At 52.7% G+C, this 25,316-nt stretch overlaps 1 protein-coding gene and 1 pseudogene across 1 annotated transcript; one reads left to right on the top strand and one right to left on the bottom strand.

Moving 5' to 3' along the window:
* Positions 1-686: 686 nt before the first annotated feature.
* MKI67 (marker of proliferation Ki-67) lies at positions 687-25,179 on the top strand. Its single transcript, XM_058671101.1, has 15 exons — positions 687-825; positions 992-1,124; positions 2,793-2,871; positions 2,965-3,080; positions 6,063-6,129; positions 8,239-8,281; positions 8,712-9,716; positions 10,767-10,936; positions 12,585-12,894; positions 12,981-13,099; positions 13,184-13,358; positions 14,964-15,044; positions 16,154-21,372; positions 22,332-22,703; positions 25,120-25,179. The coding sequence occupies exons 2-15, from the start codon at positions 1,033-1,035 to the stop codon at positions 25,177-25,179; spliced, it is 7,908 nt and encodes a 2,635-aa protein (XP_058527084.1). The 5' UTR covers positions 687-825; positions 992-1,032.
* LOC131481722 (small ribosomal subunit protein uS17-like) lies at positions 6,290-6,657 on the bottom strand (annotated as a pseudogene).
* Positions 25,180-25,316: the final 137 nt, after the last annotated feature.

Genomic DNA, 25,316 nt, shown 5'->3' with positions numbered 1-25,316 from the left:
CTATCTTCCCAGACCGGCACAGGGAAAGGGGCGCCTTGTCCTGGTTCCCCGGGCTGACCCTGGCCGCCTCCTCATTCCCGGAAGCCTGCGGGGTTCCTCAGTGCGCTCACTCGGGCAGCGGACGCGGGGCAGGGCGAGCGGGCGGCCGGGCAGGGCGCGAGGGCAGCCGGGCCCCTCACTGCAACGAGCGCGGGGCTGGGCGCGCGGGCAGCCGGGGTCCTCACTGCAGCGGGCGGCGGGGACAGCTGGGCCCTCAGGGCAGCGGGGGCCGACACTGCAGCGGGCGCGGGGCAGTGCGCGCGGGCAGCTGGGCAAGGCAGCGGGCGCGGGGCAGTGCGCGCGGGCAGCTGGGCAAGGCAGCGGGCGGAGGGGCAATGCGCGCGGGCAGCTGGGCAATGCGCGCGGGCGACCGGGGCCCTCAGGCCAGCGGGGGCAGACACTGCAGCGGGCGCGGGGCGCGCGGGCAGCCGGGGCCCACACAGCGGGCACGGAGCGCGGGGCAGTGCGCGCGGGCAGCCGGTTCGCCGCCACCCGCAGGGCCCGCCCCGCGCCCCGGGCCGCCCTCGCCATTGGTCACACGGCCAAGGCCTCCTGTCCAATCGCAGCGCTTAGCGCCAGAATTTGAACCGCCGTTTGGGTTTGAATCCGGCAGAAGCGGCGCGCGGCCTCGGGCGGAGCCGGCGACTCGGGACGCGAGCGCGGCGGGCCGGGCCCCCGGCGTCACGGGCGGGCGCGGGGCGGGCGCGGGAGGCTCCGGGGACGCGCGGGCTTCCCTGCTGCTGGGGCCGCGGCGGACGACGAGGCGGCGCGGGCGGCTGGCCTGAGGTGAGCGGCGGCCGGCGCGCGCTGGGTCCCGGGAGACGAGGATGGCCTCGTTGTGGGCTCTGGCTGGGCGGCCTGGGCTGTAGCTGGGCCCGGGAAGTGGCCGGTGTGGTGCCCACGGACCCCTCTGGGCGCCGCGGCCGAGAGAGTGACCCCCCGTCCCTTGCAGGCGGAGGAGTTCCGGTGAGCGCCCCGTGGCTCGCGCTGGACATGGGGCCCAGCGCACGGCTGGTGACCATCAAGAGGAGCGGGGCGGACGGGGCCCACTTCCCGCTGAGCCTCCGCTCCTGCTGGTTCGGAAGGTGAGCCCCGCGCGTGCCGACGCGGTAGCTGGGGGGAACCGCCAGCCGCTGGTGCACTGATCCGAGTGGGAAATGGCCCGGTTTGTTTCTGCAAAGCAGCCAGGGTTTTAAAAGCTAATTTGATGAACGCCTTGTGATGGGGAACCATGTCAGATGGCCGGCCGGGAGCTCTAATCCCAGCTGGCCAGGTGTCCCGCGGTGCCCTGGGCTGTTGGCTCGCGGTGGGAAGTGGACCGGAGAGGGGGACCTGCTACGTCTGTGTTGTGAGAACTTTGACTCTGCTGGGGGTGAAGGGCCCGGGGACACTCGGTGCGGTGGACGCGGGCCTGTGATGGCATGGCTGTCCGCGACGGGGTCTCCCGAGCCCCAACCTCTCCTGCGCCATCTCCTGCCTCCGGACTAGCAAGCTGGGGTTCAGTTTGTGGTTGGAACTTGCTCTCCAGCGATTTCTCATCCGGGCCTTTGAGGAAAGTTTGTCTCTGCTCACACAGTGTGGATGATGAGTTTTGGGGTTGACCTTCCCCCCAGACTGAGCCCCCAAGAAGAGGGGCTGTGCGGTCAGTAATGGCGGCCTCATGGCCTGCTGCCTGACGCTGAGGAGGTGACGGCTGTGTCCGGTGCAAATCATGGGACAGGACCTTGGCTTTGCAGTCCGTGGGTAGCAGTGGTTACCACAGCCGGGGCCAGGGGCGCTGCACCCGACAGGACCCCCTCTCCCTCCAGCCCTGAGGGTGACCTGGCGTGGTGTGGGTGGAAAACACGCCTGTAGTGACCCTCTCGCCCCTCAGACCTGGCTTCTGATGTGTCTCGCTGTGACATTCTGATACCTACATGTCAAATCCTCTGCTGAGAGTGAACAAGCCCCATTTTCCATGTCAGTGGCATGCCATCCTGGTTATTACAGTCATACTCAGTACAATGCAAGATTTCACCATCTGGAGCCCGGTTCTTCAGCTCTGGTCATGAGTAGGGAGGCGGTCTTGGAGCCTAAAGGTTCGTGGTGGGGTGCACCTGACACCCTATTCCCTCTGGGGGCTGTGTGTCCCCGGGGAGGAAGGGTGCCACCTGCTGCTTCCTGTTGACTGGGCTGTGGAAGGCAGGTGCTGTCGTGTTGTTTTTCTTCCCTCGCAGACCTGTATTTTAATGTTGGGAAGCTTTTGAGTCCACCAGTTGGTTAAGTGTAGTTTGGCAGCAGCATCCTGGCACTCACTCCAGACAGTAAGCGCCTGTTCTGTGCTGGACACCCATGAAGTGGGTGCTGGTGCCAGGTGCTTGGGTGTGGACGAAGGGGGTGCAGAGGGGTGCCAGCACTTTAAATACAGGAACTGCTGTAAAGTACATCTTACTACAAACAGTCATTTTCCAGAACTGACGTACAGCCCTGCCTCTGAGGAGTGTATCGGCTGATACAACAGATAATTCCGCTCGTCCTCCAGTGTCTCGGATTGCTTTGGCTGATGAGTTTTAAAGGGCTGAATGGCTGCTTATATCACTCATAAAAGCTGTTTACAAAGCAGTTGAATTAAACATTTTGTTGTTATTTCTTTGTCATTATTTTTACAACCCAGCTTACTAGTCAAATTCTATTTTGTCTTGAAAAATTGAGGTAATTTTTTAAAGTTATAACCATCCCCCCCCCAAAAAAAATCTTCATTCTTTCATCTGAAGGGGTATCGAATGTGACATTCGTATCCAGCTTCCGGTCGTGTCAAAGCAACATTGCAAAATCGAAATCAGTGAGCAGGAGGTAAGCTGGCTTCTTGGAAGTCGATTTTTAGCCCTTGGGGTTCACTGTTTATCTGTTCACACTCACACACACATTCCCGCTTTCTGCTTGTAGGCAGTGTTGCATAACTTCAGCTCTGCAAATCCAACCAGAGTCAACGGGTCGGCTATCGCTGGGCCCGTGCAGCTCAGGCACGGAGACCTGATAACCATTGTGGACCGATCTTTCAGGTGGGTAAGCACGGACCGGCTCCACAGCAGACGGCGCCTTCTGACTAGTGCTAACTAGTGGCCTGGTAACAAACATACTTGATGCATGTCAAAGTGCTTCAAGATTTTAGCAACATTAGTTTTTACTCTTAAAGCATTTGTATCTAGGAGGAATGACAAATGGGATTCGCGTGTGATGGAGTCCCTGAGTTAGGGTGCACAGAACTATGCGGAAGATACTCTGGGCCTCAAGATGCTGAGTGTGTTTTTGTGTGTGTTGTGAAACTGGAATTTCTTCTTCAAATAAAAATGCAGGTCCAGAAATGAAACCATCACAGGTCAGCTTGTGGTGTGACGGCCTGTCGCAGAGTGTGTGACGCTCCTGCAGTTCCCCCAGTTGCTCAGAGCATGACCATGTTTGGAGGACAGACTTGCCAGAAGCAAACCTGTGAAACTTCAGGTCGTCCTGCTCCGGTGCCCGGTGTCGTTCCCGTACGGTTGGCATGCAGACACGAGCGGGAGGGCAGAGGAGAGCAGCCCCCAGACAGCAGGGCTGGGTCAGGTGCAGCCAGCTCAGCCGTGAGATACACTGTGGTTCGTGATGGTAGGCCTAGCAAACTACCTGAGCATCCCAGTAAGAAAATTCGTATGCGGAGGTTTTGCATGCTGTCTTTAATCACAGCTTTCTCTTACCAAGCGGCTCACCGTTGCGGCTTTTGTGATTGCGTAGAGATCTGGAGTTATGCCACCTGTGTGGGTTCCTGTGTTCCGCAGCCTCCTGTCTTTAAGAGATTGTGTAGCACTGGCACAGTCGTCTGCTTGTACCCGAGTCCTGTCACTGTGCGTGTGAACGTCATCGCTTTGGAGTCTGTCTTGCTTGTGTGTGTGTGTTTAAGTGAAAAAATAAAGGGTGTGCATAATCATTGGCAGTTTATTAAATGTGGACGGACACTTGCATAATTTCCAGTTCTTCAGCCATGTCCAGGCTTGCTTTACGATTAGCTGTGCTTACCTGTTTTGAAAATTTTCCTATGTGTGTGTGTGTGTGTGAGTGAGTGTAATTTGAGAAGCAGGTTGCCATCCTCTGATGCACTCCCCCAGATGCCCACAGCTGAGCCAGGTTGGGCAGGTGGTCAGGAATTCATTTCAAGTTTTCCATGTGGTAGCAGAGATCTGGGTCTGGAGAGTGTGTGTTCATTAGCAGGAAATAGAGTCAGGAGTGGAGCTGGCCTTGAACCAGCACACGGGACGGAGGGACCCTGGCTGGCCTGGCCTTGAACCAGCACACAGGACGGAGGGACTCCGTCTGGGCTGGCCTTGAACCAGCACACGGGGCACAGGGACCCCGGCTGGGCTGGCCTTGAACCAGCACACAGGATGGAGGGACCCCGGCTGGGCTGGCCTTGAACCAGCACACAGGACGGAGGGACCCCAGCTGGGCTGGCCTTGAACTAGCACACGGGGCACAGGGACCCTGGCTGGGCTGGCCTTGAACCAGCACACAGGATGGAGGGACCCCGGCTGGACTTGAACCCACCTTGGCTGTGTGTATTGTGCAGGTATTGCCAACAGTGGTCTTTCTACGTACGGCTTTTAGATTGTAATGTACATTCTCCAAGAATTTTCCCTGTTTTTGTTGGTTACTCTAACAAATATGTTTAAGTGTTTAAGTCATCTGTTGAGGATTTGCTTGTTTTTCTTTGTAATTGCTGTCACTTTTTGCTTTATACATTTTGAAGCTATACTGAGCTGTAGAAAATGGGCATTGTGCCTTGCTGCTAAGTAGAGTGCAATGTCCTGTGCTTGCAGTAATACGCTTTGTTGGATGTTTCCCGTGGTTGGTAGATTAAGCCAGGTTAGTTCTTTTAATTTACACTTGCATAACAAGCATTTCCACAACCTTCATTTTAACTTCATCAGCCTCATGGCTTAGATTATCTCTTGAAACTTACTGTCAAGTGGTGTTGTTTTTAACTGGAGTGGAAGTTCTGGAAGAGTCGCCCCTTGCAGCGCTCCGTGTGGGCTGTGGGCTGTTGTAGCCAGTGTCTGGCTGCTGCTGCTCTCAGGTGAACTGCTTTCAGGAAATGGCTTTCTCTGCCTGTTTTTTTACACGCTGAAACTGTGCTTGAGTCTAAGTTAGGCCTTTTGTAGACAACAAATGGGTGATTTCTGAAATCCACTCTGCTGAACTCCAGCTTCCCCTCATTTAGGTTAAGTAGAATTCCCTAATGCTCGGCTTAAATTCTTTGGTGATTTCTTTTGTTATGTTTCTTGTGACCTTGTCCTAATTTTTAGGGTTCATTTTTAGGCTGTGAACCTGGAGGTAGGGAGTGTCTGATGTGTAAGATACCAGATCGGATTCCCCTGATTGAGATGGTATTCAAGTTGACATTGATTGCAGTCCTTAAAGACACCCAACAGAGACTCAGAAATGGATCTGAGCAGGACAGACCCCGTGGAGAACTCTGCTGCCCTGAGAATGGCCCGAGCTCTCGGTGGTATCTGGATTCACATGTCACTGAAACACCAAAATTGTCCTTATGCAGGATAAAGGATCACTCAACGACTCGACCCTGAGATCTGCCAGGACAGCAGTGTGTCTTGCCAACGCAGCCTTGCACTACACTTGGTTGCGCACAGGTTGAGTCAACGGGAGACTGGAGTGATGCTTGTGCCTTTAACCCTCGCGGGGCAGTGCCAGCATCGCTCCGTTTACTCACTGGGGTTCTCGCTGGCATCATGCTTGCTGCGTGACCTCAGCCCCCGTGTGGCTTCCAGAACCCGAGAGACAGAGCCTGGCGTGGTGGAGTCCACTGAGCCGCGTTGGCGATGGGAGATCCCTGGGTCGCAGGCTGGTGTAACGGCAGCCTCGGGGAGCTCAGGAGATTGAGAGGAGGCTTCAGGGCGCGAGTTCTGGGCTGCACACAGACGTAGGCAATGTCTTGAACATTAGTTTTGTGGTATACAAATCAAACTCGAATTGTATCATTTTATGCACTGCAGGTATGAACGTGAAAGTCCTCAGAACGGAAGCAAGTCACCTAAATGTCCAAGAAAAACCCATGAACAGGTGAGGGCAGTTCTAATTAGCTAGTAATAATAATTATGGGGGTGGGTGGGTAAATAACCATTTCATGTTGGGGAGCAGGCAGGGGCGGCTCAGGACTTCTGGTGCCGGGGCCCAGGTGACCTTAGCACGGTGAAGTGCAGTGCCCGCTCTGGGGCCCGCATCACCCCCCGTGACCCTGACCCTGAGGCAGGTGCACTGACATGTTCTTGTGGAGCTTCTCAAAGTGGTGGTGTTGGCGGATGGGGTGCAGGTCATCCCCCCACGGATGACGGTGGCCGTCTGCATCTTCCTCCAGTCACCACACTCAGCGGGGGCCCGCCCCAGACGGACATGTTCCCCTGTGAAGGGGCATTTCTCGTCAATGTAGGTGCCCTTGATAGCCTCCTTGGGCACCTGGAAGCCCAGCTCAATGTTCTTGTAGTAGCGTGGGAGTTTCTCCTGGCCAGTCGCTGCTAGGAGTACCCGCGTCTTGTCCTGGAAGATGGCCGGCTGCTTCTGGAAGGCACGCCCAGGCTGAATGTCTGCCATCTTCCCTGCTGCCAGAAGAGAAGCTAATTATTTTGTGATGATTATGAAGTCATTTGTAGGCTTGTTGATTGGTGAATGATTTCTTGCCTCTGGTTAGATGTGTGCCACCCAACAGCCTGTGAAGTTTTCATTCTCTAACTTGTCTGATTAAACTATGTGTTGGGGCGAGCATTGTGGCATGGTGGGTTAAGCTCTTGCTCGCCACACTGAATGCCCTAAGATTGCCAGCTCTTTGTAATGCACCTGGGAGAGCAGCAGAACATGACCCTATGCTCCAGTTCCTGCTGCCCACCTGGGGACCAGATGGAGTTGCTAGCTCCTAGCCTATTTGCTGCAGCCCTGGCTGTTGAGATCATTTGGGAAGTGAACCAGTAGATGGAAAATCTTCTGTCTCTGAAATTTCCATGGAAGTCAATATAAATCTTTTTTAAAAAATTTATTAAAACTGGGCCCTGTGTGGTAGCCTCCTGGCTAAAGTCCTCACCCTGCATGTACCAGGATCCCATGTGTCCCAGCTGCTCCACTTCACATCCAGCTCCCTGCCTGAGGCCTGGGAGAGGATTGGAGGACGGCCCAAGGTCTTGGGCTCCTGCACCCACGTGGGAGACCCAGAAGAGACACTGGGATCCAGGCTCCTGATTGGCTCAGTTCCAGCCATTGCAGCCATTTGGGGAGTGAACTAGCAGATGGAAGATCTTTCTCTTTGTAAATCTGCCTTTCCAAAAAAAATAAATCTTAAAAATTATTAAGTGGTTAGAAATTTTATGACTGTTGAATATAGTGATACAAACAATATGAGATTATTTATTGTGCATTTTAAAACTTTCTAGGGTAATTAACTTTTCTCATGAGATTACTGGCCCTCTTCAGACTAGAAACAAGAAGCCACTGCTCACATGTAGTTTTGGAAGCAATGGATTTGATATCAGGAGCTCAGGCTCTATTAACTGAACTGGCAGGAAGTTCTTCTCATCAGGTGGCTGTGTTTCCTCAGTTGGAACACGGGCATTTTGTGTTTTAGATCTGTGTTGTGCTGGAGCTGTTCTTCCACCTACACTCCACTTTTACTGTGCAAGAAAGACAAGCAGTGCTCCTTGGCGGGAGCCCAGAGGCGCAGGCCCTGGTGTTGGGGCTTGGGCTGCACGTGCGCTTTTCACTTGTGCCTAGACCTGCCAGCTTGCCACACACCCCAAGTCCCTGGCAGCCAGGGGAGGTGCGTGCCTCAATTTGCCATTTCTGGTAAAGACAATGATAGACTCATGGTTTTGTGCCTGTGGTGGGCTAACAGAAAACTGTGTAGGTGATGTTTAACTTTAGCTTTGATTCTGTTTGCTTATATTGTCCAGAAGTGAAAAAACCTTGGTAAGGTTCGGTTTAAATAATTCTAAGCTTACAACCTGTTTGCTTTCTTATCACTTTTGAAATTCAGCTAGAGAAGTATTGCAGTATGACAGCAGGCTCCCTAATGGCTTGGGCTCATTGCTCAAACAGCTCGGTGAAAAGCACTGCTTCCAGCGTGGAGAGCATGAATACCGAGGAAGGGATTTCAGTCAACCTTCTTGTCTTCCCCATTTGCAGGAGTCCTCCCGTCGAGTCTCAAGGTCGGGCGTTTCTTCTGATCCCGGTTTGTAATGCTTTCTTGTCGTTCTGGGCTTCTGTGTAGCCTGCCCATCAGGGACAGCGCCACCTGCAGGTGTTGAGTAGCTGGATCATTTAGCATGGCAGACGTTCCTGGGTACCCGAGTTGACTTTTTCTCTAGTAATGGATAGGATGCTGTGCCTAGGAACAGTTCATGTATAAGTTGACTTTTCATTTGTCAGCTTAATCCTGATTGGTTGATAGCTAATGATAGCTGCTACCAGTTGTTAAAATCTAATGACATTTGGATTGTAATGCTTGTATCATAAGACCTATCAATTTTAGGCATTAAGTAATTGTAGAATAAGTGGAAAAAGTAGCTTATAAGGGAGTTTGAAGTGAACGTTAAATCCCACCAATGTTTATCACTTAGAAAATGCTGAACTTCTGTTTCTCGTTTTATAATCTTGCCAAGATGAGAAAAATCAAGATTCCAAAGTCCATTCAGAAATCACTGAGGGAAATGTCTCAGGAAGGCCTATGACACCTGCCAACCGTGTCAGCAGAGCCAGCCGTGGCTCAGAAGACAGCGGTGCCCAGGAAGTGCCTGGTGTGCAGCCGTCGGAGCGTCCTGGAGGTGGTCACAGACACGCGGGAGCTCTCGCTTCCCAGGGGTCTGAACAAAGTTCCGAGCGAGTGGTGGCGAGCTTCGATGGAGGGCTGGAGCCTCTCCCCTCCACACCACGTCTGCACGAGGGCAGGAACGCGGAGTCCCCCTTTCAGGAGCTCTACCAGTCCCTGAAGAAGGAGTTAGATGTCAAGTCACAAAGAGGCAACACTCTGCAACTTCGCAGGCCGTCAGGATCACAGGTGGACATGATGGCGGAAGCGGCAAGGCCCGACACTCCCCAGAGAGCGCAGCAGCAGCCAGGCTCAGGGAGGCCCCGGGCCAAGTGTGGCAGACGCTCACTTGGGCGGTCGGAGCCTGCTCGGCCTGAGCCAGAGGGCAGTCCGGCGAGGCCAGGCGCAGTGGGCCTCACGCCCGCCCAGAGCTGTTCTCCTCTCTCCGGAGTGAGCAGAGTGAAGACCCCAATGCGATACTCACATAAACGAAAACACGAAGACCTGGATGCTGCGCAGTTAGTTACAGGCGGAGGCGGCAAGGCCGCGGCTCAGTCAGTCAGTCCTGGGAGGCTTCCGAGCAGGAGCCGGGCACCAGCAGCAGCGCAGGGTGCCTCCCGCCCGGCCGGCTCGCCCGCACGCCTCTCTCCCAGGAGCAGAAGCAGCGTTCCTCCACGCGTGGACATTCTGCCAATGGAAACAGAAATCCAGAACCGGCCTCTGGCTCAGTGGCCTGCTCACACGGAGAAGATCCCAGAGGACTCCCCCCAGAAGCCTGGAAAGTCGGGTCCTACGCAGACTTCCTCTGGGTTACCTGGTCTTAGTTCAGCTGCTATCAACAACTTTGGTGATTCCACTAGTAAGTTTGTTTAAATCTTTTCCCTAAAAGATTCACGCCTACCTTACATGTTGATATGAGTGTGGGGGGGGGGCTCTCCGTGGCGGGGCACAGCGCAGGACCCTGCTGACCACGGGCAGTGACCCAGACATAACTCATTCCCCTTTCCCGTGTATTGCAACACAGAAAGCAGGCTAATTGCAATCGCTTTTCCTGTGGGCTTGAATTCAGAATTACGGTCAGCTGGGTCATGTGAGAGTCAGGCGATGGCTTGGAAACCGTGGCCAGGCGTAGTGGTCGCTCTCAGGCAGCTGGTTCTGGCCCTCAGGCCACAGTCCTGGGCAGAGTTCTAAATGCTTCACAAACGTTAGCCTTTGAGGCCCAAAGCAGGAGGACTGCCCGGAGTTCTTGCTCTCGGTATTTTGCCAGTGGTGGAACCTGTCGAGCCGGCATCGCAGTTCCTGGGCCTCTTCCTGCAAGGTTTAGTGCTGCCTCAACGGAGGTGCCTCTGGCATTGTGCTGCTGCTGTCTTAATCCTAGGACTCTTTCTGCAAGTGGCCTAGCGTGGTGGGGTGCCTGACCTGAACCCCCCCAATCCTGCTTCGTGAGCCTCCTGAAGCGGATAGGCCCCTTCCATGGGAGAGCGGGCTGACCAGGAGGCAGTTAGGGAGCGATGTGGTGGGGCTGGTTTGGGTGAGATGATGGTGAGTTTCACCTGGAGAAAGGGCAGCTTGTCTGCTCAGTGCTCTAGCTAGACATGGGCCTGCCCATGTCCACATCGCTCTAGGAAACCCAAGGCCACTGCTCAGTGCCCGTGCCCTGGGCCCTCGTGCTCGAGGGAAGCCGCTGCTGCCCACAACCTGATGCCTTAGTGGTGTCTCCTGAGATCTTCCAAGAAGTCTGGAAGCAGCCTCGCCCTCATCAGCACGATGAGAATGGCGTGGTGCTGCGGGTTCACCTTCCAGTGGGTGCATGGCTTGTCAGTGTCTCACGCCGAACGAGCCCTTAGTCTCAGGGTAGCCTTTCTGTTGCTCTTGTCACATCCCCGCTCTCACGTTTGTGTCACTTCAGATAAGAATGAGGGGATGTCTTTGAAAAGAAGGCGCGTGTCCTTTGGCGGTCGTCTGAGGCCTGAATTATTTGATGAGAACTTGCCTCCAAATACACCTCTCAAGCGGGGAGAAACACCGGCGAAGAGGCGGTCTCTTGCAACGCCCACCGTCCTGAAAAAGATCGTCAAGGTAGGCTTGTCCTGACGCCGGCTCGGCGCTGCCTCCGGAGTCCTGGCAAAAGCGGAACTGAGTGTCTTTAAAAAGCTAAGTGCAAGCCCATTGATTTGGCTGGTAGGAAATGAACACAGGATTGCCGGCTGCTCTCGGGTGGCTAAGGCTGGGTGCAGGGGTGGTTCCTCAGCCCTCCTCGTTCTAGGGCAGACGCCCCCTGGATCCCTCACCTGCAGGAACCACATGATCACTGTGGGCTTCTGTGAAAACACCAGCTAAAGGTGCTGGCTGCATCTCAGCCTGATACCAGAAGCGTCGTCTTGTTTTCTTCTAGGAGAAGGTCTGATTGGTGAAATCTTCCAGTCAGCCGTTCCTTTGCTGGGCCGTCCTTTGCTGCTTTATGTATTTCTAAACATCTAAGAAATATCTTTCCATTAAACTTCTGTATTATTATTATTATTACTATATCTGAATCTGTTTGAAAGGTAGAGTGATGGGGGAGGGAGAGGAAGAAGGAAAGGAGGTGTTTGATCACTGGTTCACTCCCCAGATCCTTGCAACAGCTAGGACTGGGGTGGTGGAAGCCGGGAACCAGGAACCCAGGGTCTCTCATGTGGGCGACAGGAACCCAAGGACTTTGGCCAGGCACGTTAAGTCCAGGCAGGACTCCGTCCCAGGCACTCTGAGCTCAGACGTCAGTGCCTTCAAGTGATGTCTTAATTCACTGCCATGTGGCCACTCGTTTTTACATCTCTAGGGAGATGGGACCTCAGAGCCCACCTTCATAAGTCTGGGTGGTCTTTATCTTCCCTTAGTGCAAAGAGTGAAAATGCATGCCTAGCTCCTTCCTATTTATCCTGGTTCCCAAAAGGAGTCTCCCTCCAGGGCAGATCCCAGGGGGCTGGTGTGTGCTGGGCCTCCCTCCAGGGCAAATCCCAGGGGGCTAGTGTGTGCTGGGCCTCCCTCCAGGGCAGATCCGGGAGTGGGGGGGGACTGGTATGTGCTGGGCCTCCCTCCAGGGCAGATCCCAGGGGGCTGGTGTGTGCTGGGCCTCGGTCCAGGGCAGATCCCGGAAGCTGGTGTGTGCTGGGCCTCGGTCCAGGGCAGAATGGGGGGGGGGGGGGCTAGTGTGTGCTGGGCCTCCCTCCAGGGCAGATCTGGGAGTGGGGGGGGACTGGTATGTGCTGGGCCTCCCTCCAGGGCAGATCCCAGGGGGCTGGTGTGTGCTGGGCCTCGGTCCAGGGCAGATCCCGGAAGCTGGTGTGTGCTGGGCCTCGGTCCAGGGCAGAATGGGGGGGGGGCTGGTGTGTGCTGGGCCTCCCTCCAGGGCAGATCCCGGGGGCTGGTGTGTGCTGGGCCTCCCTCCAGGGCAGATCCTGGGGGGCTGGTGTGTGCTGGGCCTGAGGTTTCCACTTGCTTGTTACTGTTTGCAGAAGGTTCCTTCGTTCTTTCTGCCTGAAATACCTCCATTTGCTCCTTGAATAGCCTTTGTGTTTCTTAAATGAGGAGGATAGCACCACCTCAACCTTGGCCTTGAGGCACAGGGAGCTGGTGTATGCTGGGTGGTTCGGATGTTAGCTGTTTCAGGGTTTTGGGAGCTGAAGTTCTCACTAGGACAGATGTTGCTGTCTTGGTAAGGTTTCTTGTGCATTTTCTGTCTTGGCAGGAAAACCCTCAGCCATCAGGACAGGAGCCTTCTGCGGACATCTCTGTGGAAGTGCCCACACAAAGCCTGCTGCGGAGTCCTCCTGCCCCCAGCCCTCCGGGTTCAAGTGCAGAGAGGCGCAGGTCGGGCAGGCGGTCCTCGGCCTCCGGCGGCAGCACAGCTCCCCAGCAGGCTGGCTTCCCTAAGAGAGCAGGGAGGAAGAGTGGCACCTTACCTTCCAAGAGAACTTCTGTCAGTCGGAGTCAACATGATATTTTACAGATGATTTGTTCCAGAAGAAGGAGTGGCGCTTCAGAAGCCAACTTAATTGGTTAGTATTAACACTGATACATCTAGATAAGGTGAATGTTTTCATTCATGCCGGTGTCCGTAGGTTTACCATCTTTTCTTTAACAGTGGCAAAATCGTGGGCGGATGTAGTGAAGCTTGGCGCAAAGCAAGCACAGACTAAGGCTGTAAGGCCTGGTCCTCCAAGGCAGGTGAACAGGAGACAGAGGAGACCCGACACTCCCCAGGTGAGGTGTCCCGTGTGCGCTGTTTGACCCACGCCGGCGTGAAGGCTGCGTGCAGGCTAACCGTGTGCTTTGGTATGTTCTCAGAAGCCTGCAGACCAGCTGCCGGGTCAGTTTAGTACAGGCCACGCCAACTCCCCCTGCACCGTCGTCATAGGGAGAGCTCATGTGGCCAAAGTAAGTGCGCCTGCTCGGCCCTACAGGATGCTCAACAACCTTGCTCTCAACAGCAGAGTAATGGACTATAATGAGGATCTTTCAGGTAAAAATGTAGTTCTTCTAGGCCTCCTGTCTGATATTGATTCTTGCTACCTGTTTTTGTTTGCTGTAAATGGGGTTGTAAGATAAATGGTGGGATCGACTTGCTAGGATCAGAATACTTAGGGAAGGTGAAGCTGACTTGGAGCAGGACAGTTCTGAAATGTTGGGACGGGGTGTGCTGCCTGAAGGAGCCTTTCATAGTGACAGAGGCAAACTGGCTCTTATTTCTGACTGTCCTGTCCTTGAAGTTATGCCAATGGTTTTTCCCAAGAATGGGTTGATTGTTTTGAAGCAGATTGACTCTTCTTTCTAGTCAGCTTAATTGTTCCTTGAAAGAAAACTCTGGGAAGCTTTAGGCCAGTGATAATTGAATAATCATTGTGTGCTCACTCTCCAGAGAAGAGTTGAGTTGATAAGAACCATGGCAAGAAGATTCCATGGTGTAGATTTCATGGTACAGAGTTAGTCCTGCTGTTTGCACCACATGTGCTCCGGGAGGGAGGCGAGCTGTGAACTGCACTGGGGACATCTTTGTCTCAGCAGTTTGGCAGTTAGGAGCACTGTACTCCATGGGGTAATGTATGCCAGTTACCTCTAGTAAGAGACACGCTTATCTGTTAAAGCAAGAAACAAAAATCCAATGAATGTGTGTGTACGCTTATAAACTTAGAAATGTATGTATGCTTGTAGAATAGTAACGTATGATTCACAGTATAATATGCATGTGTATAGAATATATAACAGTTGTACGAGTGGGTAAATACATATAGAATATACATTAGACATACATAGTTTTATTTTGCAGATATGTATAATCTCAAGCATTCCTTTAAACACTTTTCCTACAGTCAAACAAAACTCATTCCCTGGCATAACTTGTATTTCCAGATGTCCATATCGACTGAGGACTCGTTTGTAGTGTTTGGTTTGAGGGGTGAAGTGACTAGTGGGGGATGATCAGCGGATGGGCTGCTTTCCGAAGGCTTCCCGGCACATTCTACAGACAGCTTTCACTTGCAGGGTCTTCATGCATCAAAGCCAGAGTGAGAAAAATGAGACAAACACAGGAGTTTTATGTTTTTCACAGAGTTAAGTGTTCCATGGAAGGACTACATTTTCTCCCCTAAGGTTATATGGGACTAACTGCTGCTATTAAAGAGAATGATAATGCTAGTTTTTTTTTTAAGATAGTTCATTAGTTGACAGTACTAAAAGCGGGAAGCATTTTTCTAAAACGTGAGCCAGTTAATTTGAACATAAAGTCCCGAAATCCAGAACTGCTGGGAGATGACATGGGAGCTGTCGGTTTCGGGGTGCCCAGTGGGCTGAGCCCTCGGCCAGCCACCTCTGCCTGCCTGCCTGCCTCCCGGAGCCTTAGGCGGGAACGGTTCTGCACAGGCGTGTGCTTGCTTCATCCTCTCCTTTCCAAGAAAAATAAAGAGCATGATGTGTCTTCTCTCTCACTGTAAATAAAATGACCCTTTTTATAGGTCTTTGTGGATCAGGAAAAGTTCTAGAAGGTTTGTATTGTTTGCTTGTAATTGCTTGGTTCATCCTGTGTGACAGTTGTGTAAAAGACGTGTGTTTGCAATTGTCCACTTGATAGGGCTGACTGAAATGTTCAAGACTCCCGTGAAGGAAAAGCCGGCGACGGGCGCCTGTCCAGTCACGCTTCCAGATTCAGAGAGTGTGCTTGGAGAAAAGTTGGAAGTAAATGTTTTGGGAGAAAAGTCTGTGATGCCCACATTGGAGACTTTGGGTTGGTTCACTTTTTCCTCTAGAACTCTAATGTTTTTGGCTAGGAACTTAGAGATGATATTATTTCTTTCTTACAAATACTGTGACTTGGTTCCAGGGCATCCTGATTGAGTATTCTCTTGTCAGCTGTGCACTTCACACGCCCACCTGCTCAGCTACAACGAGACTCTGAGTCAGACACTCCGTGATCTGTGCGTGCTTCGAACTTGTTATGAAAGGAGGGGGATAAAGCAGAGTGCACTATCTCTCACCATAACTCTCTACATCACCCGAATTTAAAGTTATTACCAATGACAAAAGAGCTAGCTCTTTCTGTATCCCACTCCCTCCGTCCCCCAGCCTTCCAGAAGGAATCAGACCGCAGGGTGAGCGGGGAGATGTGCATTCTGTCTTAGCTTCTCGGTGGGTCCTAAGCACTGTCCCCTCAGAGGGAATCCTTGATCCCCTGCGGAAGGCGCCCCTTGGTGGTTCAACAACGAGTTGTTTGAGCAGCGCAAACGTCTCTGTTGAGGTCAGTTGGCCATGGCATGCCAGCCTTCAGAAAACCTTAAAGAAGGATTTCCCTGATTAGAATCGCAGTGGAAGGCGGTTATGCCGCTACGAGGTAGCAGCACGCATCACTGTTCTGCAGTTTGGTACTCTCTGGGTAAAACGGCTATCTAACAACACATGTAGTCTGATGCTTTCAGTCATGGAGATATGAAACTGAATTATTTTTATGTTTCGTAGCAATTGAATCCTAAATTGGTATAACAAAGGTAATAGTATTAACGGCATATTTTTTTTATATATTTTTATTTCTTGCAGGAGAAAATGTGATCTCTCATACCCCAAATGCAGCAAAACAGTCACTGGATAAGTATTCTCCAAGCCTGACATTAAGGCGGACGAGCACACGAGGGAAAGAAGATGTGAAAACACCTGGGAGTAGCTCTAAAATGACTGTCAGGAATCAGACCCCACATTCAGAGACTGTGTCTAGTTTAAAGAGGTTAAGGAGGTCTACAGAGCTTGGAAGTATTCAGGTGACACCTTCAGAAAGTGAGAACGAGCAAACGCAGGCCGACCCCGCTGAGCGCATCGTCGGAAGAACTCCCAGGAAGACGCCCCCACAAGAACAGAAAGCAGTAGGCGAGAGGAAGGATGGAGAAGGACCTTCTAAAACTTGTAAGGAAAGTCTCAGGTCCAGAGAAAGTTCTGAAAGGACAGCACCTCTGAGGAGATTGAGTAGAAGTTGGGGGCAGAAGTGTGAATCCGCTGAGGATCGAGGGGGCAGCCGTGTGCCCTGTGAGGAACCAGTGAGCGCGGAGAGCAAAGCCACCGAGGTGCCCTGCGAGTCTGCACAGGTGGAACTCGCCAGAACCCCGGGAAGCAGGCGATCGCTCAAGACACCTCCCGAGGAAAGCACTGAGAACGAGCGCTCGGCACAGAAAAGGCCGAAGCGTGCGGAAGCGCTACGGGACGACGCCAGCGCCGGGCTGGTCAAGGGAGTGCCAGGGCACAGCCTCGACCCAGCAGCCTTCGTGAAGGCAATGAGGAGGTTGCCCAGAACTCCTAGGAACAAGTCCCAACCCCTAGAAGACCTTACTGGCTTCAAAGAACTGTTCCAAACTCCAGAATTCTCCAATGAGTCTTTGACTGTTGGCAAAATGACTGTAGGGCCGTGTAGGACTACTCATCCCGAATTGGCAAGCCCCAGAACACAGCCTAAGACATTCTTGAAGCAAGCAGGTGTCGACAAAGAGCTGTTCGCCCTGGGAGGAACACTGCAGACAACCGGGCAAGCTGTGCACACACCCAAAGCACCACGAGGTGATGGCAAAGATTTTGAAACTTTTAGGGAATTGGCAAAGCAGAAAATGGATACAGCAACAGCTGTAACTGGCAGTAAGAGAGGGCCCAAAGAAAAGGCCCCAGTCTTAGAAGACCTCGTTGGCCTCAAAGAGCTCTTCAAAACTCCAGATCATGCCAGCAACCCATTGACTGTTGAAAAAATCACAGAAATTCTGGAGAATTTACCACAACCAGAGCTCATGCAAACCCCTACACGTTTGAAAAGCCGACTTAGGACAAGTCTTGGGAAAGTGAATATACAAGAAGAACTCCTAGAACTGAGGAAACTGACGGAACCATCAGAGGAAGCTGTGTTCTTACCTCAAGAAGCAGTACATGCTGAAAAGGGCGTTAAAGCATTTACTGAAACTCCGAAGCAAAAAGCGTACTCAACAGAAAAGATAAGTGGACGTAGGAGGCGGCCACAGACACCTAAGCAGAAGGGCCAAGCTCTGGAAGATCTGAGTGGCTTCAAAGAGCTCTTCCAAACACCGGGTCATGCCACAGACCTAGTGTCTGCACAACCTGGACCTGTGCAAACCCCAGCGGGTATGAAGGCTCGGCGCAAGATGAGCTTGGGGAAAGAGGATGTGCCGGAAGAGCCCCTAACTCGCAGCGGAAGCTCGCGATCCGCAGACAAAGCCAGGCACACACCACAAACACCTGCAGGGAACATGATGGGCATCAAACAGCCTGTGGACACTCCCAAGCACAAACTGGACCTGATAGAAAATTTAAGTGGACGTCGGAGGCGGCCACAAACACCTAAGGCAAAGGACCAAGTTCTGGAAGACCTGACTGGTGTCAGAGAGCTCTTCCTAACACCGGGTCACACTGAAGAGCCAAAGAGTGGTGGAGAGGCCACTGAGATCACCTGCAAATTTCAGCAATTGGGACCAGCGAACACCCCAACAAGCACAAAGAAACGACGCAAGACATCTCCGAGAAACGAGAAGGCGATGTCAGGACAGAAAAAGCTCACGCGAATGTCAGGGGAAGCCACACCCTTACCCAGAGCACCAGTCGGTGATGATAGAAGTTTTGAAATTTCTAAAATTCATGCTGAACAGAAAGTTGATCCAGCAAGCAGGGTAACTAACAGCAAAAGCCAGCGAGGTGCACGTGAGGAAAACTTCCAGCCCATGGAAGACCTGGCTGGCTTCAGAGAGCTCTTCCGAACGCCAGGGCACACCGATGAACCAAAGAGTGGTGGGAAAAACATGCAAATACCTCGCCAGTCTCCACAAGCAGAACTGGAGAACATGTGGGTGAGCGTGAGAACAACCCCCAAGCCACCTGCAACCACTGCAGGTTCAGAGGAGCTCTCGGCACTCATGCTCAGCCACGCAGCCCGGGAAACAGCTCTCACGCCAGAAGAGGCAGAAGATGATGACAAAACCATCAAAGCTCTGAAGAAATCTGCAAAGCAGAAGGCAGAGCCATCAACACGTGTGACTGGCAGTAGGAGACGGTCAAAAGCCCCCAGAGAAAAGACCCAACACCTGGAAGACCTGACAGGGTTGAAGGAGCTCTTCCAAACACCGGATCACACTGATTCAGTGAGTGATGGGAAAAGCACTAGGATGTCCCGCAAGTTTCCTGCATTGGAGAACACCCCGGTCAGCGTGAAAGCATGGTCCAAGACACCTGGGAGGAAAGTGGGTTTAGAACAACTCATGCCAACGGACACATTGAAAACATCAGAAGGTGATACGTACGTAAAAACCTCAATGAGGTCTTCTAAGCAGAGGCTGGATCTAGCAGGAAGTGTAGCTACCAGCAGGAGATGGCCAAGAACACCCAAGGAGAAGGGCCAGCCTGAAGAAGACTTGGCTGGCCTCAGAGAGCTCTTCCAAACACCCACTCCTACTGAGGAATCAATGAGAGACGGGGAGACCACTGGAAGAAGCTGCGCATCCGAGCAGCGAGAGCCAGCGAGTTCCCCAACAAGCAGGAGGCATCTCAAGACAGACCTTGCCAACGGGAATGTGCTGGAGGAGTACTCAGTACAGACAGATTGTACGCAACTGTCAAGAGAAGCTGCCCACACGCCCAAAGTGTCAGCAGTCCCAGGAGGTTGTGAAAAAGAGGTCGAAAAATTGAAGGGATCTGCAAAGCGGAAACTTGACTCGGCGACAAGTGCAGCTGGAGGCAAGAGGCAGCGAGAGACACCCAAGGACAAGTTCCAGCCCGTGGAAGACTTAGATGGTGTCAAAGAACTCTTCCAAACACCAGTTCACACAGAAAAACCAACTGGTGATGTAAAGGCCACTGAAACCACTGAGCTGTCCTGCGGTGCTCCAGGAGCAGATTCAGTGGACACTCAGACCAGAACACGGAGGCAGCTCAGGACAGCTGTCCAGAAAGCAGATGTGAAAGCAGAGATCTCCACACGGACACGCAGGAAGCTCCCACAGCCATCAGGGGAGCCCACGCCTGTACCCGGAACACCAGATGAAGGTGTCAGGGCCTTGGAGGAATCTGAAGAACAGGAACTGGACTTAGCAGAAAATGAAATTGGCAGCAGAAGACAGCCAAGAACACGTAAGGCAAAGACTCAACCCCTGGAGCAGCAGGAGAGCTTGAAAGAGCTCCACACCCAGGAGTTAGTGAGTGACGGAAAAGATGCTCAACTGTCCTGCAGTGCTCCGGAACCGGGGAACACCCTGTCCAGAACGAGGAGGCAGCGTAAGATACAGCCCGAGAAAGCAGATGTGAAAGCAGAGATCTCCACATGGACACGCAGGAAGGTCCCACAGCCATCAGGGGAGCCCACGCCTGTACCTGGAACACCGGATGAAGGTGTCAGGGCCTTGGAGGAATCTGAAGAGCAGAGACTGGAGTCAGCAGCAGGTGTGATTGGCAGCAGAAGACAGCCAAGAACACGTAAGGCAAAGACTCAACCCCTGGAGCAGCAGGAGAGCTTGAAAGAGCTCCACACCCAGGAGTTAGTGAGTGACGGAAAAGATGCTCAACTGTCCTGCAGTGCTCCGGAACCAGGGAACACCCCGTCCAGAACGAGGAGGCAGCTCAGGACAGCTGTCCAGAAAGCAGATGTGAAAGCAGAGGTCTCAACACGGATAAGCAGGAAGGTCCCACAGCCATCAGGGGAGCCCACGCCTGTACCTGGAACACCGGATGAAGGTGTCAGGGCCTTGGAGGAATCTGAAGAGCAGAGATTGGAGTCAGCAGCAGGTGTGATTGGCAGCAGAAGACAGCCAAGAACACGTAAGGCAAAGACTCAGCCCGCTGCAGAACCTGGTGGCTTGAAAGAGCTCCACACAGCAGGTCACACACAGGCTTCAGCAACTGACGAGAAAACCACTGAGCTGTCCTGCGGTGCTCCAGGAGCAGATTCAGTGGACACTCAGACCAGAACACGGAGGCAGCTCAGGACAGCTGTCCAGAAAGCAGATGTGAAAGCAGAGATCTCCACACGGACACGCAGGAAGGTCCCACAGCCATCAGGGGAGCCCATGCCTGTACCCGGAACACCAGATGAAGGTGTCAGGGCCTTGGAGGAATCTGAAGAACAGAAACTGGACTTAGCAGAAAATGAAATTGGCAGCAGAAGACAGCCAAGAACACGTAAGGCAAAGACTCAACCCCTGGAGCAGCAGGAGAGCTTGAAAGAGCTCCATACCCAGGAGTTAGTGAGTGACGGAAAAGATGCTCAACTGTCCTGCAGTGCTCCGGAACCGGGGAACACCCTGTCCAGAACGAGGAGGCAGCGTAAGATACAGCCCGAGAAAGCAGATGTGAAAGCAGAGATCTCCACACGGACACGCAGGAAGGTCCCACAGCCATCAGGGGAGCCCACGCCTGTACCTGGAACACCGGATGAAGGTGTCAGGGCCTTGGAGGAATCTGAAGAGCAGAGACTGGAGTCAGCAGCAGGTGTGATTGGCAGCAGAAGACAGCCAAGAACACGTAAGGCAAAGACTCAACCCCTGGAGCAGCAGGAGAGCCTCAAGGGACTGTCACCAACACCAGGTCACATGGAGGAACTGACAGTTGGTGTTCATGCCTTCAAGGAGATCCCAAAGCCAAGCCCTGGCAGAGGGAAGTCTCCTGAAATGCTCAGAAGAGTCCTGAGGGCTTCCAGACTCAAACCCGTGGAAGACCCTGCAGGATTACAGAGCACAAGTAGCCCTTCCCTGGCTCCACAGAGCGGGCGTGGAGAAGACGGAAGCCTTCCAAGAACTAAGAAATCGAGCTCGGTGGCCACGCCACAGGAGCTTGTGGCAAAGAGGCCGGCCAACAAGAGACGGAGAAGTGCCTCCAGGGAGAAGGACCAGTCACCGCAGCCTGAGCAGACGGCGAAGCGCCCGAGGGCTTCTGCAAAGAAGGTCGCAGAAAGTCTCAACACCCGAGACAAGGCTACAAAGCAGGAAGATGAAGAAGCTCCGATCACTCCAGATAAGGTAAAAGGAGCCGCTGCACGATTATTAAATGCCAACTTGGATGAATGTTATCCACATTGTATAGCTAATCTATAAATTACACAAATTATAAATCTAACTTTATAAATGGATATCTTTTCCCAAGTGGGTCTCCGTTTGGCAGTGGGTACCAGCAAGGTGTGGTAGACAGTCTCTTGGGCTAGACTGACTTGGAAAAGAAAGCAGGCCGAGTCAGGGACTGGCTGAGTTCTGTTGATCAGAGAAAAGATAGGAAATTCACTTCTTGTTGTACGCTGCGACCACTAAACCCGAAAGTGGACACAAGCAGTGTACGTGTTGGAATGCCGCCCAGGGCACAGGGTCTGCAGGGCGTGTTAGGCCTGGGATTGTTTGTGCGATGGAACACTTCTGTCATGTGAACTGTAATGACCCGATTTGAAGTATGCTGATTTAGCTGCTTCGATGGAAATGTGTCCTGGATTCTTATTTGTGATTTTGTGGATAAGTGGAAATGCATTTTAACTAGAATGTCTTAGATGACTCATGTCTTAGCAAATTCCTGAATGTACACTCTGAGTGATTTTCCTTTAAGGGTTTTTTTTTTTTTTTATTAGTTTTAAAATTACTATTTGAAGTCACACAGAGAGAGGGAGAGAGAGAGATGTTGGTTCTTTTGGTTCACTCTCCAAGTGTCCGCTACAGCCAGGATGGAGCCAGGCTCCAGGAGCTTCCTCCACATTGTGGTCTGTGTGGCCGAGTTCCAAGTTCTTGGGCCACCTCCCTGCTCTTCTCGGGCCATGGCTGGATGGAACTGGAGCAGCTGGGGCACTAAGTGGAACTCCCATGAGACAGCAGCAGCACAGCTGGTGGCTTCATCCACTGTGCCACAGCACTGGCTCCCGGTGCTTTTCTTCTCCCAGTTGAGCTTTGAGATTCGTTCTAGTCACTGAAATTTTGTGGATGTCTTTCCGTGTCCTTAGGGGATGCCCGCACATCGCAGATGCCAGAAGAAGACGAATGTGAAAGAAGGGCAAAGACTGAGGTTCCTTCTACCAGCAGAAAACATTAAAATGAAGAAAAATGAGGTCTCTGACAAGCAGGAGCTACAAAAGCCAGATGAGGGAGCCGAGAGACTTAGATCCAGGGGAACGCGCGTGAGGTTCGGGAAGGAGAACACAGGAGCAGCCAAGGAGAGCAGCCCACGAGTGGAAGTGTCCGTGGAGACCGAGAGCGGGCTGCCGGCAGCTGCACCCGCGGGGCCCCGCATTCGCCCTGGCACTCACTCCGTGGGGCGCGCATCGGAGCAGAGGGTGACCCGGGGAGGCGGGCGGCGGGCGCAGGACCCGGACAAGGTGAGTCCTCGGGCTGTGTGCGTGTGTTTGCAAAGCCGAGGCCTTGACCAACAAGGTGTTCTATCTGCGTGCCCCTAGCTCGCACGGAAATTAACGCAGAAAGTTTTATTTCAGGTATCTAATTTGTCACTATAGCTCTCTTTTACGTTATCTTAGAAATTCGTCTTCAAGGAATTCATTTGCATTATGACAATTTCATTCAGGCAAGAAGCCAGCCCTCTGGTGAGCATCGTCCGACTACTCAGGACGCAGCCTGAGCCTCACGCAGTCATTGCGGGTGGGTTACCTGCAGCCTCCTTAGTTGAACATATTTGCTTAAACACAAAGTTGACCGTGTCAACATTTCTTGGGAAAGACAGAATTAAGAAACTTAAAAGGGCCACAGGGTGAATAGTAGTCTTTTGTGAGAAATACAAAATCATTCATAGCACACAAAGGTTGAATCTGAAGCCACCCTTGTTTGAGCTCATGCAGTGAAGCTAATGCGGCAAAATTCTTAGCTGTTGAACTCCGGGGAGTTAACTCATTCAGGCCTAGGAAACATCTACAGGGGCTGCCGGAAGGAGCTGAAGAAACCTGACATGCCGCCAGGACACGCAGACTGTCAGCGGCACAGGCGTGGGCAGGGAGCCTGCGGGGCCGTGTGGCTGCAGCAGTGGCCGGGCTGCAGGCGGGAGACAGGGGACAGTGAGAGTCCTCAAGGACCAGGCGCTGGGAACTCAGCCCGTGTGAACCAGTGTGTTCACCTCGTTCCTAGTTTAATGTAATGTAAAACCCAGGGCTTAGTCACGGAATTCTTAGTTTGCAAAATAATGCTTTATCAGAATGTAATTTAAGAAATGAAAAACAATATTTGTGTGATTTGGATGATACGTTCACACACCAGCCAGCTAAGTGTGCGGGTACGCAGGCCTGTGCCTTGTCGCTCCCCAGCACCCAGGAAGTTCTGGAACAGTGTTAATCTTGGTGCATCCGCCCACGGACGGCAGCTCCTGCTGCTCTTGGACCCGGAAAATGCATGTAGATGTGTGTGTGTTTAACTTCCTCTGCTCTTCAGGGAGATACCTGTGGCTGCGAGGGCTTGTGATGGTAAAAAGAAAGAAGGGTGGCTGCAGTGCACGTGGCTCCGGCTGAGGGGACACGGGAACGCACGGCCGGGCCCGTGGGGACACGGGAACGCACGGCCGGGCCCCGCGGGGACACAGGAACACAGGGCCAGGCCCTGCGGAGAGGTGGGAATTTCACATCTGGTACTTAAGCACCGAGCAGAGCTCCGTGTTGTGGCCACCTACACATGCAAGCCAGCTGCTTTAGAAATGCTTGTTGGACGCTGAGATGATGACCAAAGCACTGACCTAAGTGTGTGTGTCAGTCTCGGTCATGTTCCTGCTCCCGTCAGCATGCTGAGGAGGCCGAGACGGGGTGGGGAGCTCCCGGCCGCCGTCAGGTCAGCAGGGAGGCTGTGTGGGCCCGTGCGGGACACAGGGGGCGTCTGCCTTGCGTGGCTGCTGCGTTTAGTCTCCCGTTGTCAGTACACCGTGCTCTCTCGCTCCTCGGCAGCCGGATAGAGTGGGAGCAGTTAGTGGGCCCTCTGGTGTTTCAGCATGCATGGAAGTGAGGGGAGGAACCTCGCACACTAGTCAGTTACGTAAAAGCAAAGGTTAAGCCTTTCTGATTTTCCATCTTTTCCCTCATGGTGAACAATTACCTTATAAAGGATGCCCAGCATCCCCCTTAGCTGTGTCTGATGCTGTTTGGTGGCAGGGCAGATCCCCAGGACCTGGGGTTGGGTGCGCGTTCTGAGCAGGCAAGCTCTTGTTGGCAGAGGAGCGTTCTGCCTTTGCCCTCGCAGGAGATTCTAGATGACACTGGGGACCTTTGGCCTAAGGTGCTAAAACATTAAGTAACTTAAGTATTTATTCATATTTGGAAAACTGATTTTAAGAGAGGCAGGGAGAGAGTTCTATCCACTTGTTCACTCAAATGGCCAGAGCTGAGCCAGTCTGAAGCCAGGAGCCAGAAGCTTAGCTTTTCTCCAGGTCTCCCACGGGGCGCAGGGGCCCAAGGCCTTGTCCCATCCTCTGCTGCTTCTCCAGGTCACAGGCAGGGAGCCAGTACTTGACCTGGTACGCAGAGAGGGTACGTTGGTATTACAGGCAAAGGGCAGTCTTGCCTTAGTGTATTATGCATTTGTTTTAAAAGCACATTAGAAACTTTTATGCAAAAATGAAATATTTAAACTTAAAAGCGGAATGAAAAGCAGTTTAATTAAAAAAAAAAAGACACTAACTCCAATTTCTTACAAATGAAGACCAGTTTCACATCTAGTGAGGAGTGAAGGTGTGGGAGTTGGAGACCAGGGTTGGTTAACAAAATTGTTCTTTTACTAAAGAGTTGTATTTTTCTTCCCAAACAGGATAAAGACATCCCGTACGCCAAGAGAATGAGGACCAGAAGGCATCGTGAAGAAGTCTAGCAATGAAACCAAAGCAGGGAAATATATCAAGCTAGTTTACTGAATATTTAGTGTAATTTTTGCTTTCTATGTAAAATGGATTCTGTAAGTAATGTTATGTGTCTGTTTGAGAAAGGGTGGGCTTTCCCATCTTAGTG

Source organism: Ochotona princeps, chromosome 13, assembly GCF_030435755.1.
Source record: "Ochotona princeps isolate mOchPri1 chromosome 13, mOchPri1.hap1, whole genome shotgun sequence".
Taxonomy (NCBI): domain Eukaryota; kingdom Metazoa; phylum Chordata; class Mammalia; order Lagomorpha; family Ochotonidae; genus Ochotona; species Ochotona princeps.
The sequence above is the reverse complement of the archived record's forward strand: the minus strand, read 5'-3'. Positions and strand labels throughout refer to the sequence as shown.